General features: G+C 44.6%; 5 protein-coding genes across 6 annotated transcripts; all 5 read left to right on the forward strand.

Annotated features, from left to right (window-relative positions):
• Positions 1 to 557: 557 nt before the first annotated feature.
• LOC135629435 (transcription factor PCF2-like) lies at positions 558 to 2,468 on the forward strand. Its single transcript, XM_065136779.1, has one exon. It carries the CDS (start codon positions 722 to 724, stop codon positions 1,715 to 1,717), a length of 996 nt encoding a protein of 331 aa, XP_064992851.1. The 5' UTR covers positions 558 to 721; the 3' UTR covers positions 1,718 to 2,468.
• Positions 2,469 to 5,123: 2,655 nt separating this feature from the next.
• On the forward strand, positions 5,124 to 9,376 carry LOC135629322 (1-aminocyclopropane-1-carboxylate synthase 6-like). Its single transcript, XM_065136526.1, has 4 exons — positions 5,124 to 5,726; positions 5,805 to 5,942; positions 7,806 to 7,966; positions 8,051 to 9,376. The coding sequence occupies exons 1-4, from the start codon at positions 5,346 to 5,348 to the stop codon at positions 8,892 to 8,894; spliced, it is 1,524 nt and encodes a 507-aa protein (XP_064992598.1). The 5' UTR covers positions 5,124 to 5,345; the 3' UTR covers positions 8,895 to 9,376.
• Positions 9,377 to 9,528: 152 nt separating this feature from the next.
• On the forward strand, positions 9,529 to 13,335 carry LOC135629324 (uncharacterized). 2 transcript variants are annotated; one of them, XM_065136529.1, is made up of 5 exons: positions 9,529 to 10,262; positions 10,344 to 10,422; positions 11,665 to 11,733; positions 12,511 to 12,646; positions 13,199 to 13,335. In XM_065136529.1, the coding sequence occupies exons 1-4, from the start codon at positions 9,925 to 9,927 to the stop codon at positions 12,616 to 12,618; spliced, it is 594 nt and encodes a 197-aa protein (XP_064992601.1). In that variant the 5' UTR covers positions 9,529 to 9,924; the 3' UTR covers positions 12,619 to 12,646; positions 13,199 to 13,335. The 2 variants fall into 2 exon arrangements, with proteins under 2 accessions (XP_064992601.1, XP_064992600.1); XM_065136528.1 differs by lacking the exon at positions 13,199 to 13,335 and having other exon boundaries at positions 12,511 to 12,793.
• Positions 13,336 to 13,471: 136 nt separating this feature from the next.
• Positions 13,472 to 14,348, forward strand: LOC135629325 (histone H1-like). The gene is made up of 2 exons (XM_065136530.1): positions 13,472 to 13,633; positions 13,729 to 14,348. Exons 1-2 carry the CDS (start codon positions 13,472 to 13,474, stop codon positions 14,119 to 14,121), a joined length of 555 nt encoding a protein of 184 aa, XP_064992602.1. The 3' UTR covers positions 14,122 to 14,348.
• A 1,397-nt stretch (positions 14,349 to 15,745) lies between these two features.
• LOC135628265 (transcription factor MYC3-like) lies at positions 15,746 to 17,580 on the forward strand. The gene has a single exon (XM_065134867.1). The coding sequence runs from the start codon at positions 15,943 to 15,945 to the stop codon at positions 17,344 to 17,346; it is 1,404 nt and encodes a 467-aa protein (XP_064990939.1). The 5' UTR covers positions 15,746 to 15,942; the 3' UTR covers positions 17,347 to 17,580.
• The last annotated feature ends 53 nt before the right edge of the window (positions 17,581 to 17,633 follow it).

A 17,633-nucleotide genomic window follows, 5' to 3' on the forward strand; every position in this document is an offset into this window, starting at 1 on the left:
CTCTCGTCGTGTACGTTCAACAAAGCGCAGCATCGGACAGTAGGTAAACACCGTTTCATTGTCCATGACCAGAGAGAGTCGCCTGGACTGTGGGGCCTAGACTCTTCCGTTGACCGAAGTGATGGGACCCAATCACGTTAGTTGACGCGCTTCAACCAAAGAATCCGCCCGATCACATCAGTCGACTCGCTTCAACTACAGGATCCGCCCCCTCGTAGGGCGCCAATCGTTCCTCGACACGCAGGCCACATAAGAAACAGTAGGCCCTTGTATTCGCAAAGAGATGATACCATCCGCGCAACGTGGCGCAAGAGAGTGTGTAAAACCGCGTTCCCCGCCTCGGCCTAGACAAGGGATGAGGACGCACGAGCCTCCGACGAAGAAACTGGCGTGAAAAAGAAGAGAAGATTCGGTATTTTAAGGGCCAACCTAACCCCTTCGGGCCCATCGCCTGCTAATGCACCGTCCCGTTCCCACCCGTGGTGGCCCCACCACAAACCGATGCCTCGAAGGCGTTGGACCCTTCTACGCATCGGACGGCCCACCACACGAGCAGTGAAGTGGGCGGTCGGTGTACCGCCTTCAACAGCCGTCCGATCCACCCACACTGGGCTCACACGAGACCAGCGAATAAAAGGATGGGTGGGCTCACCGTGGAGGGCTTTGTTCTCTCTCCTCCCAGTCCCACATCGCCGCCCACACTGAGACTTGCGTTTCCGCCATGGATTCGTCGCCGAAGGGAGAGGACGACGACGGTGGCGTCCACGGAGCGAGCAGTGGAGGAAGAGGAGTCGACGGCTCCGCTGTTGGAAGCGTGGCCGTGACGTTACACCGGCGGATCGCCCCGAAGCCGGAGCCCATGGAGTTGCTGGGGATAGGCGCGATGCCGATCCTGCGGCGACCCTCAGGGAGGACGAAGGACAGGCACACCAAAGTGGAGGGACGAGGGCGGCGCATCCGAATGCCGGCGGCGTGCGCCGCACGGATCTTCCAGCTCACCCGCGAGCTTGGTCACAAGTCGGACGGGGAGACCATCCGCTGGCTCCTGCAGCATGCGGAGCCAGCGATCATCGCAGCTACGGGAACCGGCACCGTTCCGGCCATCGCCACCGTGGTCGACGGCGCAATCAAGATCCCTACCGAAGCAGCCTCCTCCTCCGCACCGCTGACCTCCACCTCCGGGGAGGAGTCCGCCGCAAAGAGGCGGAAGAAGCTCTCGCCAATGCGAGCGACGGCGGGGGTCGCTGGCGGCAACACGGTCACGGCGTTCTACCCGGTTCAAGATCCCATGTCCATGTCGACGGGACTGGCGCCGATCGCTCCGACGGGAATTGTGCCGATGTGGGCGGTGAGAGGCGGCACCGCCGCTTCCAGCGTCGCGAGAGTGTTGCCACCGGGGGCGCTGTGGATGCTGCCGCAGCCAACCGCAGCGGCTGAGCCGTCGGGTCAGGCGCAGATATGGGCGTTCCCGGCCGGATCGCAGGTCATCAATCTCGCTGGACCGGACCCCGTGACGGCGGCGGCAGCCATGTATCCGAGCGCCATGCCGGGCCTCGGCGTCGCCGTTGCTGCAGGCGGTAGCGTGCCGAGGACGGGAGAACAAGCGGTTACTTTTACAGAGGGAAAGAAGCAGGAGCTACAACTGATGGGAGGCGCCGGGGACGACGACGATGACGAAGAGGAGGAGCCGCTGACGGAGTCGGAAGACGAAGATTAGGCTTCTTCCTCTTCCTTTTTCCTAACTCTATTTTCTTTTGTTATTATTAGGAGAGGGAGGGAACAAAAGAAGGTAGAATTTGACATAAAATGCTTTTCTCTCTTTTTCTCTGCCTAACTTTCTGGGTAACAGGGAGGCGTGCACGTGCGCACGTGAGGGATACTGTCTTTTAACTCTAAGCTATTTTAGTCCCCCTTTTCTAATCCGAGTCTGATGGATGACGGATCGGTGGTGGTCCCTCCTGTGTGTGTGTGTGGGAGGGCTGCGGTGGAATCTGGTCAAAATGGGCTCCGCGGACCGTGCTCGCGGGCCACCATCTTGTCCGTCGTGTGGGGAATAGGAGTGGAGACGGCGGTGGCCCCATGATGGTGACAAGTAGGCACTACTCGAAAAAAGACACGTGTCTAGTGGTAACTGACTCAGAACAAGAATCATTTCGGTGGACGGTGGATGCGTACCTTTCCCAGTGGTGCTTTCACCCACCATTGTTGGAATCCACGATGACTGTATTTGCATGGGTTCACCTGGACGAAATGTCAGTGTTCTAATAGAAGAAATTGAATCTGAACAATTAGCCTAATAGATATATCCTTCTAATATCTCCAATGTAATATTGTAGCAGGTAAAAAGATTGTACACCTGTTGTTCGAGCTCATAATTGATCTTAGGGCACAAAATATCATGATACTTGTCAGCAGAACAATGAGTTTATTCTCAGCCTAGAAGAACAGTGTACCTGCCCAGTAAGAACAGTGTGAGAGTTTTGTAGCATAGAATTCCTGGAATCCAAGAAAATGGAGGCAAAATACTCTCCTTTGCGAATACGGTTGCTGGAATCTACAGGTAACCACAAGAGACATAACAAGCTGCAGATGTTACATGCAGTTGCCAAGGAGAAATTACATAAAATGTAAGTTCTTGACCTCATGCAACAAAGTGCCACTTTGACACTATCATTGTTTGACATGGATTCCTACTCTATTACCAGAAATTAGATTCATTATAGTGCTATACTGCAGCAATACCTCCTGAAACAAGCAAGTGCAGTTCAATAAAAAAATTGTGTTATCTTTTACAAAGAAGAAAAACCAACGGATTCTTTTCTGATTTCAGTGTGTGATAGTTGCAAAAAGGCTTTCTAAACAATGCATACATGTGCTCTTGGACTCTAGAATAACAGATCCAGTGTTTTTAGGTTGTGATTAGACTAATTGTTTTGTAGTACGTAAATTCAGATTATTAGTTATTAGCCTTCATCAAGTTAAATTTGTGGATAATACATCTTGGTTTTAGAAACTCACCTACTTCCTTTAGCAAGAAATCGGAAAATGGCCTTAAAACAAAGAAGCAGGCTCATGTAATCAGCATGCAGTGTTAGGTGCTCCTGATGTTAACAACAATTATATTTTTTCTTATCCTTTCCACTGAATGGCTTATTAGTTTTTCACTTTCGAACCTGTTGGTATGCATTTTAAATAAGCTCTGTTCTAATAATCTCAATTTGCAATTACTTTCACCTATGTTGATCTTTTAGTCTTGAAAAGTTTTGAAAGAAGTGTTTAAGTAAACCTACTAGAAAAATGAATGATCAAACCTACTTAGATGTCTCGTTGGCTTCCAAGACAAAAAGAACAGAGTTCTCAGTAACAAACATGATCTAATGTCTCATGCAAGCTTCTGTAACTAAACCAAGATAATCCTTATAAATGCATATAATATTTAATGAGTCAATGTATCAGTTTCTAAGTTATCCTTCCAAACATGAGAAATCCAAAACTTTTTCCACATATATATAGCACACACATGACAGCAAGTAAAAGAATACCCAGAAAAAGGATGAGAACTTCATTGTCAAATCACATGTCTACTGTCGCTTTAGATGTATCTGCAATTCTTTGGTAATATGTGCATTATGGACTGCCCTTGAAAGATTTTTGGATCAAGCGACATTACATGCAAGGAATTCAGCCTCTTTTCAGAAAATTATGCCTCATCATGTAACTCTAGAAAGCAAAACAAGACCAGGTAAATAAGAACAACTAGAATTCGGCATCGAATACTAACACTTGATTATAAGATGAACAAAAGATCACACTACCTGAATGTAAACTTGCGTTGCCGACATTTGTCCCTCCAGCTAAAACCCTGTTTCGCTCCGCACATTCTTCAACCGCTGATTGAAGAAAGCAGAATTGGGAGCATGCCTGCGATCAGAGATTTCTGGTCAAACAAAACATCCTAATGTTTAGGAAGAATATGATTCGAGCTAGGGTTGGGGACGACTATCAGGTACAAGCACCGCGAATCTTACTTGAGACGTATGCTTAACCCGAGGATCAAATCGAAGACGCTGGCGAGGCGATGCCTGATCCGATCGTGACGTGCTCGCGATTAAGGGAAGAGGCGGAGACGAGGGCGAAGGATTCCCGCCGGGGGGAAGGCGTAGAGGAGATGAGGCTACGTCGATGCGGGCGAGCCGGAACGCCCGTCCCTCCCTTTGTGACTCAGCCCAGTCGCTGCTCAACAAACACATCTAAAATATTATTCTCATGATGATACTAATTTACTTAAGGTTAAAAGTTATATTTTGTTTTACCTTTTTTTCTTTCTTATTATATTCATATTTAAATTTAAATTTTTTTTGTCTGTTATAACCGTCCACCGACAAACAAAGATTTAATATTGATTATTGTACTACATAATTTGTTATTTATTTTCTTTTTTATAGGAATTTTTTATTTATGTTATACCAACCCTATATAAATCTTTATTTGATTTATTTTGAATATTTGAAAATAATTTGTTATACTAACGGAACCGAAATGAATCGTCTGAGGCCAATTTAGTTGCGGCCAGTTCGATTTCAATTCAAAATAAACCGGGTCTATTTATAATAAAAAATAAAAAATAAACTTTACTCGAGAATTTATCATTTATTTATTTTATGCATAACATAGTGATATTTATGATGAGCTTATGACCCATATATGATACCAATGCCATAAAAGACAACACACACGCATCATAGTGACATGTGTTAGCTAGATATTGTTGTGCATCACAAAAATCAGAAAATGAATCTAAGACTTAGAATTGACGTGCCACTGGTACGCCTACCACACAAACCTCACCGATGACTTGATAGCATCTCTGATCCAATATTAATTTTCCGTGACATATATACAATCATTTCCATAAATAATCGATTGTAATTTATGAGCGATCGATCAAATCTGATCGAATTTGGGTCCGATTGGCCCAAACGTTAGCTTGAATAAGGCTTGGATGGATACATTTTAATGTATTGTGTTGATTGATAATAACTAAAATTTGTTCTAATAATTATAAATAAAATAATGATTATTTGAAGGGGAGGAAAGGTTCAAAACAAATCCATATCGCCTCTCTCTCTCACACCCACACATAAGCAGAAGTAGGCGGCACGCATTCGGCAACTCCAACCCCTACCCCTACCTCAGGATAAACAGCGCGCCTCTGCTTGCCTGGGCCCGTAAGCGAAGACGCGGCCGCCGCCGCCCGCCGACGACACGGCTGGGATCCGTGTGCTAGAGGAGGAAGGACCAGGCGGAGGAGGACGGTCGCACGCCAGCGATCGATAAAGGCAGCCATGCGCGTCATAGTCCCCCTCCAGGCCGTGGTGCAGGGGAGGGGCGGCCTCGTCCTCGGTTCCCTCATCCCCTGCGCCCTCTTCTACTTCCTCCAGTTCTACCTCCGCCGCAACCGGCCCTCCTCCTCTTCCCCGCCGCCCCCTTCCTCTGCCTCCGGCTCCAACCTGCCCGAGCTCGCCTCCATCCCTCGGTCGCTCTCGAGGGGCCTCCTCTCTCCCCGGGGCTCCTTTGGCCCAGCACGCCTCTCCTCGCGCGGCACCGCCGTCGTCAGGGACGACGACAACCCCTACTACGTCGGGTTGAAGAGGTGCGCCGATGACCCCTACAATCGCTCGACCAATCCCCAGGGCTTCCTTCTGCTTGGGCTGGCAGAGAATAGGGTGTGTGATCCTCCATTCCTTTGCTTCCTGCTATGTCAATGGGCGATATGAAAGATTTGGTGCTTGTTTTTGGCACAGTTGTCATTGGATATAATTCAAGATTGGTTGGTCAAGAATTGGAAGGAGTCATTGCTGTTGGATGACGAGGAGGAAGAGTTGAGTATCCAGGGATTGGCAACGTATCAGCCTTATGATGGATCAATGGATTTGAAGACGGTGAGTGAAACTTTTCTCCCTTTTGTTTTCTACATCTTTCGATCTCATTTCTTGGTGCACGCTCTTAGAGTCTGTATTGCCACTGGTTCAGAATAATATTTGAATAAGATTTATGATGCAAATACCAACAGGAGAAGCAATTTAGAACACCTCAGTATATGACCTGTTTATGATTCTTTTTCATGTCCATCAATTCAGTCCTTGTCAAGACTTCCTTGTTTTGTTATTATGTGTAGAAAAAAAACTAGATACAAATTTATGCCCTAATGTATTGTGACATGGCATCTACGGATGGTTGTGACGATATTGTCCTTCTTCTCCAGCTTAGTCTTGGTTTTGTCTGTTCAATTTTGTGGACCTTTTGCACTGATGAAGTCTGCCTGCCTATTTGTTGTACAAGAAGCTGATTTTGGGTGTGTGCATGTTTATTCATTTTGATCTATGTATTTTTTCTGATATTTCCATAGATCAAAATGAAGACAACATACTTTTGAAAATCCCTAAGCGAAGCATACTTTTTATTATTATACCAAGAGATTGTACGCTTAATTATTTGCTTATATAGATACTTGATTTTATGACTAAAAAGGCAGAACAGCATCATGGCAAAAGGCAAGAGAAGACAACATTATTAAAGATCCATCTTGGAGACACTTTCACTGATAGATACATTATGTTGATTCTTGTTTTGTATTATATTTTACCTTTTATTAACCTGATGATGCTTAATGTGTGGAATTGGATTTAACAACTCATTCGTAGTTATAAGGCAATGTCTATAACTGCATGTTAGATGCTTCAAATCTATTTCCAAATTGACGTTTCTTATTTTGTCGCAATGGATCTTTCATACCTTCCATTTCATTAGTTTCATAACAGAGAAAATACTATGATCATATCCACTTCTGATTTTTTTAACACGATAAGAAAGGTTGAAGTTTTTTTGACGTTAGCTTGGAAATAATGGTTCTTGTATTTTACACTTACAAATTCAAGCGAGAATTGCGAATTTATATGTAACTATGACATACAAATTTTAATTAATTTACCTTGTATTTTAATTTCAAATGTACTTCTTGCATTGGGTGGAGCATAATTATGGATTTGGTAGTTTGCTGTGATTAACTAGTGAATATATTTGCTACAAGAACGAAAAAACCATTGTCTTCAGGTAACTCACTCAAGATCTTGTATGTCCAAAGTTGCTCATCTTTTTATGTGGAACATCAAGTTTGATTACAAAGCTATGTTGTTCTCACAAGGTTACATCTAGAATTTTCCTCTCTGGAAATCTTGACTATAAGTTTGGTGGATACTAAGAACTATAGCTGAAAGAAAATCAGCCTACATGATCTTCATTGTTCATCTATCATTTCATCTTCAAGAAGTGTGATATTATCTCGTATTATCGACTGAAATATTCTTGTATTTAGGCTTATATATTGAGATTTAGTTGATAATTTTGACTTTTTTGAGAGACATTTCCTCCCATGGAGAACATTTGTGAGATAACTTAATAAAAATGCATTCCGTGCATAACACATCCTTGTCCATTATGGTGATTCATAGGTTTTTCTGCTTCTGCCTAAGTAATGGGCCATGCTGGTTCCTTGCATGTGGAATTTGCTTGAGTTATTCACTCACGTCTTAGATAAGTGGCATCCGTTACTAATTCCTTCAGTCTACTGAGATTTTTTCCCAATTCTATTCCAGTTTGCAAGAGCACCACTTTGTCTGATTTCATTTCTGACTTGAAATCATTTTTTGTTTTTAATTAGGTGATGAATTGCTAATCTGATTTGTTTTATTTACTGTCATATAAATTCAAAAGCACCTGAATGTTCTTCATTGCTTTTTCAACAGGCTGTTGCTGAATTCATGGGTCAAGTCATGCAGGGGTCAGTTTCATTCAATCCGTCACACGTTGTATTAACTGCAGGTGCCACTCCTGCTGTTGAGACACTAGGCTTCTGTCTGGCTGACCCTGGAGATGCTTTTCTTGTTCCATCACCTTATTACCCTGGGTGACTATTAGTTTTTACTCTAACTGAGTGATCAATTTTTTACGAGTCAAGATAGTATACAAAATTAACAAGCACCCAATGCAGGTGGGACAGGGATATCAAGTGGCGAACTGGTGTAGAGCTTATTCCTGTTCCATGCCGAAGCACCGATAACTTTAGCATAAGTATTGCTGCCCTTGAACTAGCATACAACCAAGTAAAGAAGCGAGGCATGAAGGTTCGTGCTGTTCTTGTTTCTAACCCCTCCAATCCAGTTGGTAGTCTTATAGATCGGGAGACACTATGTGGCCTTCTGGACTTTGTTATGGAAAAAAACATACATCTGATTTCTGATGAAATATTTGCTGGATCGACATATGGGAGTGATAAGTTTGTAAGTGTGGCCGAGGTTCTAGATGCAGAAAGCTTTGACAAGAGCAGGGTCCATATAATATATGGACTGTCAAAAGACCTTGCTGTTCCAGGCTTTAGGGTTGGAGTCATCTACTCTTACAATGAAAATGTCCTGGCTGCTGCATCAAAGCTGGCAAGGTTTTCATCCATTTCAGCTCCTACCCAACGGTTGCTTATCTCAATGCTCTCAGATAGAAAATTCATCTCAGAATATCTTGCAGTGAACAGAGCGAGACTACATGACATGCATGCCTTATTTGTTGACGGACTGAAACAGTTGGGTATCAAGTGTGCCAGTAGCAGTGGTGGATTCTATTGTTGGGCAGACATGAGCATGTTTATTCGACCATATAGTGAGAAAGGGGAGCTTAAGCTCTGGGATAATCTGCTGAATGTGGCCAAGGTCAATGTGACACCTGGGTCATCATGCCACTGTATCGAACCTGGATGGTTCAGATGTTGCTTCACGACATTGACAGAGAAAGATGTTCCTACAGTTATGGAAAGAATACAGAAAATTACCAAAAGCAATTAAGTTACTGATGTTTCAAAACTCACCTCTTCAGGCATCACTTTTAATAAATTTAAGTGACTTCAAATGTTTTTGTAGTGTGAGGATGTTGTAGTTCGGCAGTCAGCATGTCATCTCTGGACTTCAACATGCAACCAAAGTTAGGACACCGTCGCAAGAATCAAACTTGGAGAGGTGGAGATAAAGGGTGGTGTTGAAATACTAAGGACATTATTGAAATATACAGTTTGATGCGGCTTTTAACCTCCACAGCTGGCTGGTGCGACAATCTTCTTGCTATGGGTATTAGATGATAGTTTAGAATCTTCTGTACCTGTTCACTTCTTGTTAAAGTTGAATTGGCTTTTCTAGTAGATTGTGCATATTCTCCTCGTTAAGCTGCAGATGTAGATTCAAGATTTTTGTTTCTACTGGTAGGATGGGGGATGTTCATTGACATATAATCATTTTTGGTCTTGTTATGACATAATTTAGTTTATGAGTCATATTGTTTAGTTTCTTACCTATTGGCAGCATGTACTGAAACTACAGCATGGTTTTGGCATGAAAGTAGGGAAAAAAAAAAAGAATACTGGATTGAGAAGAGACAAAGCCAAGTAGCTTTTGCTGTATAATCAAACTTTCTGCAGATATTATGTTGTTCTCAAACTGAATCAAATTGGCCTCAGATTGCAGCTTAAAAGATTTACTCTCTTTTTTTTTTTGTATCATTAGGAGGTCCAAAGCTTTTTCTTATATAGTTTTTCACCAACTAGGCTTGTTGACATTTTTATAACTTTTTGGTTTTAATGAATTATTATATGATCTCATATTTGAGTCTTAGTAGAAACCTCAATTTTGTAGGTTTGAGTATGGGATTTGGGAGTTGATCGAATTAAATTTAGGGCCTCATGAGTTATGTCTGGAACCATTATTTATATCTGGGCCCACTTTAAATCTCCTGGAAAAAGACCATAAAAGAAGAGAAGGAAATAGAATTCGATATAAGACGACATCCCAATTAAGGGCCAACCGTTCTCAGACTGGAGCCGCAATGGCCACAGCCATGTCGATAGCGTACCATAAACCCCCTTCTTCTTCTTCTTCTTCTTCTTCTTCTTCACCATGGTCATCATCACTAATTCCTGCACCACGTGGTGGCTCCTCCTCTGCTTCTTCGGCGGCGTCGCCTACCAGGCGTGAGGAGCGGCGGAACTTGCCCTCGGCGGCGGCGGCGTTGGTTGCGGGCGGAACCGCAGCCCTCGTCATGGCGGCGTCGGCGCAGGCGCTGCCGGTCGACGCTCCCGTCTTGGCGCTTGCCGCCCTCCGAGAGCCTGAGAACGCGCTCTCGTTGCCCACCTGGGCCGTCCACGTCTCCAGCGTCATTGAATGGTGACTTCCTCCCTCGATCCCCTCTGTTCTTTCCCTGATCTTGATATTGATCTTGGTGTTCCGCGATTCTTTGGTCGGAAGGGTCATCGCGATGGTGTTGGTGTGGCAGTACGGGGAGAAATCCGGTTTCCAGACCTGGAAAGGTCTCACCTGGGGAATGGTAAGCAAAAGATCTGGCTTTGGCTTATACTTGTGAGGATTTCACAGTCCTTTTTAACCTTGAGAAATCCCTAATCTTGATGATAGGCTTTTACATACATGGTTCGATAGGCCGATTGGTGTGTGTTGTCGCAGTTCCTTGTAACTCCTGCTTCATTGGATTAATATGCTACCTATAGATATAGTGCAGAAGATAGTTTGCCCAACAGAAATATATATTAGTGGATGATGATTATCCAATCAACCTGCATAATTTTCCCACCTATATTTACTAGACAATGTTCGTCTTTTCGACGGCCCAATATGTCGATCCCCATTTAACCTGCTTTCCAAGCAAGATGTGTTGTTACCATTCTTTGAGCCCAATGTGCAAAATGTCTCGTATTCATGTAAAACTGGTGTTAGGGACGAACTCGAGGAGATCCCCAATGCTTGAGTTAGAACTAACTCGAGATGTTAAATATCTTTCGACGCTCAAGTTAGAACCGACCCAAGAGCGGAATAATGAGTGTTTTATGTAGCAAGAGAGAGTATTTGTTTGTAGCTAAATAGGTGATCTATTTACATAGTATCTTGGCCTTCACCGCACATAGTTAGAGTAAATTCATCGGGATTCAGGTGATATGGGGTTCACATATGACCATATGATTGTTGTGAAATATTTCTCATATTGACAAAGGTTATAAATATCTGCAAAGATATTTTGTCTTTTTAAGATTTGATGTCATCATTTGTTGGCTAGTTAGGGATGTCATATTAGGAGACTCCGCACCCGTGTTGATCATAATGTGTGGCAAGACCGGGTGAAAAGAGTTAAATCTGGGGTTGCACTAACCAGAGAACCTAGGAATTATATAAACTATCAAACCAGATGAACTGACCATGTCGACACCCCTCCTAGCTAAGAACAACAACAGCTTCTTTCAAGTTTTGCACTGTGCTAGACATTTCAAGGTTTTGCCTGTTTTCATTACTCTATGCCCATGATTAATCATCTGTGTACATCAGATTGGAGAGGCAACACCAAATGAGACCACTTGCTGCCTTTCAGGTTAAAAGAACTGGGAAAGGCAGCAGGCAGGAGGTACTCTAGGATTTTTGGTAGACTTATGCATCGTGTTGGTTCTTGTTATTTTGTTGGAAATATCATCAATAATTGCTAGGTCTCATAAGCTGTGAGATTAATTTAGGATATTAGAAACTTTGGGGTCTGAGTTGAAACTGACTTATCCCTGTTATCCAGGTTCCACTTCTTGGAGGAGCACTTTGTGCATGCACATGGCATTTCTTTTATAATGCAGAGTCCCTTGAGGTATGATCATTTTGCTAACACAATATCACAGCTCTAATGAGGTGCGATCTTTTAATTATATTCTTACAGAAGTAATTATTAATAAGGACTTTAATCTCTTTGAAGTATACAAATTCAGGAACCACTTTTCAAAGATTCATTGTATATTTTACCTAATTTTATATTATAGTCCAGATGCATGTACCAGAGATCCCTTCCAAACTCATGTATATGGCTCGCATAGATCGACCTCTAGGAAGTGTATTAAAAGACTGTAAATGTTAATTAAAATTATGTTTGTCGCATACTTTAAATGAGTGCTAAAACAGTTTGTCCCATCAATTTGACTTCTGTTCTGATGGTATATTTGATGTTTGTGTCATGTTCATGTGTTAAAAAGCATGCTTATGATGGAATCGTCAGAGTTTTAGATGTGTTCTAAAACATGATATTTCTTATTAAAGATTCATCATATACCTATAGTTTATTATATTTTACCTGATTTTATTTTATAGTGCAGATACATGTAAACAGATCTGACCCTTAGGGAATGTTCTAAAATCACGTAAATGATAACTAAAATATGTATGCTACTTTGCCATGTGTGTCGAAAAGCATGGTTATGATGATGGAATAGTCATAGCATCCCAGATGTGATCCAAACATGTTCACAAAAAATCACTAAACCCCATCTTGAATGCTCTCTAAAATGCATAAAACACTGGTATGCAAACACATGTTTCTTATTTTGAGGAGGCCTATTTATTCTATTTCATGATCAGTTTGAGCTCCTTGCAGATACTGGTGGCTCTTCAAGCTGCATTGACAGTTCTTGGCAACATGACAATGTGTTTTGCTGCATTCCGAATATATAAAGCATCTCAAGAAGGCTCAAAAAGCTCCTAAGTATTATTACTCCATGATCGAATGAAAGGTAACATATTGTTATTTCCTTTGTCGATATGCCACAGAGACTCTCTCTACTCCTTCCCAATGAAGAAGGCCTGTTTGTAAGTGTATTATGCCACATGTTTCTCAAAACTCAGGCTAGCAAAAGAAAAAAAAAACCATTTATAATTCATATTTTTTTTACTATCGATATTGATTTGATTGCTAACAAGTTAAGAATTCAAATATTAGTTTGACATTCCATGTGATTAACTCGAGACAATAATATTAAGTATGATCTATTTAAAATAACACCTGTAGGGTTGTGTTAACTATGTAAATGAATCCTCCTATTATTAATATTCTATTTAATTGCTTTATCAACTTTTAGTCACTTACAAATTAAGATGATATTCGAATTATAAAGTGATTGGAAGCAATTATTTGTGTAAAAATTAAAGTAACTTTTAATCTTAACCTAAGAAAGGAATATTAATAAAATGAGTAATACTAAAAATGATTCAGAGACGCCCACTGGTTTCTTCGAATTCCATTGCTACATCTTTGATCCAACTAATCCACCATTTTCTTACGTCAGCCTTATCCGCCAGCCTTGCAACGTCCGGCTGGAGACACGGGCGCCCGACAGCTAAGCGATTGCCTTCCCTCTCTGCTGTCCATTGTAAAAATGGACGGCTGAGATGCGGTAGCAAAGGATCTGATCCGTGTGCCTCCCCTCGCCGCCAATCATAGCCGTCGGTCCCCTGTTTTGCACGACTATAAAAGCTCCCCACCAAATCACAGTCCCCCTCGCCCAATTAGAGTAACACGGAAGAACGTAGTCGTGAAGTGTGTGGAAGCTTCTCGAGCCATGTCCACCGAGGACGGAGCTGAGGTCGCCACCGAGGAGGTGCCGAAGCTCACAGAGGAAAAGCCGGCGAAGGAGAAGAAGGCGAAGGTCCCGAAATCCCCCAAGGATAAGAAGCGCACGGGTTCCAAGCCTTCCGCCCCGTCTCACCCGCCTTATTTCCAGGTGAGGAGAAAGCTATCGCCTTTCTGGGCTTTTGTTCTCCGATTTGATGCTACATGCGTGCAAGATTCGATTTTTTCCTTTTGTCGGCTAATTAGATGATCAAGGAGGCCATCGTTGCCCTTAACGACAAGACCGGATCGAGCCCCTACGCGATCGCCAAGTTCATGGAGGAGAAGCACAAGGGAGTGCTGCCGCAGAACTACAAGAAGGTCTTGGCGGTCCAGCTGAGGAACTTCACGGCAAAGGGGAAGCTTGTGAAGGTAAAGGCTTCATTCAATCTGTCGGAGGCCGGAAAGAATGGCGAGACGAAGAAGATGGAGAAGAAGCAGCAGCCTGAACGGGAAGCGAGGAAGCCAAGGGAGGCTACCAAGAGGAAAGCTTATGCAGGTACCGCGAAGAAGGCAAAGAAGGCCGCTGCTCCGAAGCCGAAGCAGCCCAAGTCGATCAGGTCCCCAGCGGCGAAGAAGGCGAGAAAGGCCGCTGCTTGATGGTGCGGAGGGCTCAGTTCTGCGACTGTGTTCGTGCTCAGTATATAGGATGTGTCCGTTGGGTTAAGCCGCTCTGGTCTTTGATGCTGTCACACTTCACGTTCATCTTGTAATCTAATCCTTCTCTTCTTCCACCTGCTAATAGCATACGATGGTTCTTCTGCAACAAGACTCGAAAGCATATACAGTGATTGACGCAGAATGACGACTGCGATTCTTCCGGGAAACGATGTCTGGGAGCCTAGGAATCTATGAAAGCTAGTGAAGAAATCTATGAAAGCTAGTGAAGATGCTACCTCTGATGAATGCTACGTGTCCTCTTGATGTCTCTTTATCACTGTCGTATGTGGTCAATCAGATTGCGACTGAAGTACTTTATGATGTCCATGTGGACTGGAACGCAAGATTGTAATCCCGAAACACTCTCCAACTAATTATAGTATGTCCTTAAGTCAGATAATTTTAATATTTTTTTATTTAAATGTTTGATGTATTTGTAAAGATCCAAAAGATGTATAAGTTCATATAAATTAATTAGATAACTGTTTCCAAAAAACATAATTATTTATTTATTTTTTATATTATGATTATTTTTATTATTTTATTCTTAGCCTTTGTCGTTTTATCACGCTACCTTCCTATCACGGTAGTCTTTACATTATCGCTTATCCCATAAGATTTTATTGTCTTACTCTTTCATTATGAGTGTTTTTACCTTGTAAAATCTTATCATTCGTCTATGTTACATTTTCTCCTTTGCTTCATGGGATTATATGGTTCCTCTCGCTTGACTCTCTCGATTTATCTTTATCTATATTTTTATTGTCATCAAGAAAGAGACTTCGAGAATGAGCAATCGAAATCTTCCTCTGCGCTATGTTGACCTTTATCTAGACTCTTATTGCGTTCAACTTTGACCCAACCTTCCTCTTTGATTGGTCGATCAATAAAGATTATGGTGTTAATGATAATAAATATATTTTCTAGAATGGGATTGATATCCGAGGTGATAATGAGAATATAACACAAAAGTATGAGAAAAATAAAAAAAATATTTTTAAGAAAAAAAAATCTAAATTAATTTAAATATTTTTTAATATCCTATGTGGAACTAAAATAGCAATATGACTTAATATCGTTATCAAGATTCAATCCTAATATTTTGATTATTCTTCTTGTTTTAATTTTATACGATCTGTCACAATCTAATTTGATTAAATAATCAATTCGTTAATTGATAATCCAAAATATCGATCTGATTCTGACTTAAAACTACTGATTCAAAATACTAAACTCTCTATATAAATCAATCGAAGTGAATCTGTCCGCATGTCGGTTGACCCAACTCGAGCCATCGGTCAGATTCCGTGGAGATCATATTGGATTCGGATCAGACAAACACGCAAAGAGGCAAATGCACGTGCCGTCCGACGGTCACCGTCACCTTCCACGATGTTTCTTCGCCCCGTCCGGGAAAAGGAATCGATCCGCACTCTGAGAGAGCGGAGGAGGAGGAGGAGCTACGTGGAAACCAACAAAGCCCGGCACAGCCCAACCATCACAATTATGGCTCCCCTGCTCGCCGCACCCGAAGCCCACAGGAAGGATCCTTTGCCCGTCGTCATCCCCGTTCTTCCCCAGACCTTTCTCCCCTTCACGGCCATCACCTCGTCGCATTCGCTGTTTACTCCCCTTCCTATTTATGAGGTGGGGTGATGAAAGAGGAAGACAGGAAAGATGGCGACAGTGCAATCAATCATTATCTATGTGCCTCTTTCCCCGGCCATTTAAATCCCCACCCACATCCTTGGATGCGACACCATGGTCGTGGCTGCGGACTGTGGGAGGTCGAAGCTGAGGATATCGAGCACCGTCCAGCAAATGGCAGAGATCATCTCCACCTCCTCCTCGTCTTGCTCCCCTCCTCCCCCACCGCCCCCCTCTCTGCCGTCGCTGCCACCGTTTTTCCCCGCCCCTGCTCACCGGCCGGCTACTAGCGCTCTTCAGCACCGGCTGCAGTGCCTCCTCGGCTCCCGACCCGAGTGGTGGACTTACGCCATCTTCTGGCGCGCCTCCCCCGATCACCACCTTCTCGCCTTCGGCGACGGCCATTTCCGCGGCAATCGTGAGCTCGACGGGAGGCGCGTCCCACCGAGGAGCGGCAGCGGCGGTGGTGTCCATGCCGTCCTGATCGATGAGGCCTGCACCGACGGCGACGATGCCGAGTGGTTCTACGTGGTTTCCCTCACACGGTGCTTCGCGGCGGGGGAGGCCGCCGTACCCGCCCGCGTCTACGGCACGCTGGCGCTCGTCTGGTTGACGGGCGCGCATGCGCTCCAGACTTGCGGCTGCGACCGAACCCGCGAGGCACAGCTTCACGGGATCGAGACGATAGTGTGCGTGCCGGTGGCTGGGGGCGTCCTGGAGCTCGGCTCCTCCGAGCTCGTTGGGGAGAACTGGGTCTTGGTGCAGCAGGCCAAGGCCATCTTCTCCGTTCCCGACGACGAGGCCGACGCCGGTCTGGCGCCTGTCGTGACTCTGCCGAGCCCAGTCTCGAAGAAGGAGGTCTCCGGGCCGTCGATGTCGGTCGACACGGAGCAGTTCTCCGATTCCGAAGGAGGACAGACGGTGGAGGGCCTCCGAGGCAAGAAGCGGGGGCGGAAGCCCGGCAGCAGGCGAGAGACGCCGGTGAACCACGTCGAGGCCGAGCGGCAGCGGCGCGAGAAGCTGAACCACCGGTTCTACGCGCTGCGCTCGGTGGTGCCCAACGTGTCGAGGATGGACAAGGCGTCCCTGCTAGCCGACGCCGTCTCCTACATCAAGGAACTGAAGTCCAAGCTGGAGGATCTCGAGGCAGACTCGAAGAGGGCCAAGAAGGAGATAAACGTGGTGGACGCCAGCAACCGCCCCTGCGGCGCCATGGCCAGCAGCACCGCGACGGCTACCACCTCGTCGTCGGTGGTGACGGCAGGGCCAGCGACGATGGAGGTGGAGGTGAAGTCGCTGGGGCCGGACGCGATGATCAGGGTTCAAACGGAGAACGTGAGCCACCCGACGGCGAAGCTGATGGAGGTGCTGCGGGAGCTAGAGCTGCAGGTGCACCACGCGAGCGTGTCGAGCGTCAAAGAGGTGATGCTGCATGATGTGGTGGTGAGAGTGCCGGATGGGCTGCAGGCGGAGGACAGCCTCAGGGACGCCCTCCTCACCAAGCTGGAGACGAGCTGAGAGGAGGAGGAGGAGGAGGAGGAGGAAGAGGAGGAGGAGCCTGCGGGCGAAGAAGCCAGGATTACAGTCTTCTTTCCTTTTTGTTGCTCCGTAGGTGGTCGACGTATTAGAGCTAATGACTCGTTTGGGTAGTGGGAATAATGCCTCTCATGGCTTCCCTCGTGGGTTAAAGAACTTGTTACTGTGGTGTGAGGGTGATTAGATATGATGACAACAATAATAACAAACCGTTGATCTTACTGTAACTTTTGATCTTAACCGTTCAACTTTATTTGTTTGGACACAGC

This window comes from Musa acuminata, chromosome BXJ3-1 (assembly GCF_036884655.1).
Source record: "Musa acuminata AAA Group cultivar baxijiao chromosome BXJ3-1, Cavendish_Baxijiao_AAA, whole genome shotgun sequence".
Taxonomy (NCBI): Eukaryota; Viridiplantae; Streptophyta; class Magnoliopsida; order Zingiberales; family Musaceae; genus Musa; species Musa acuminata.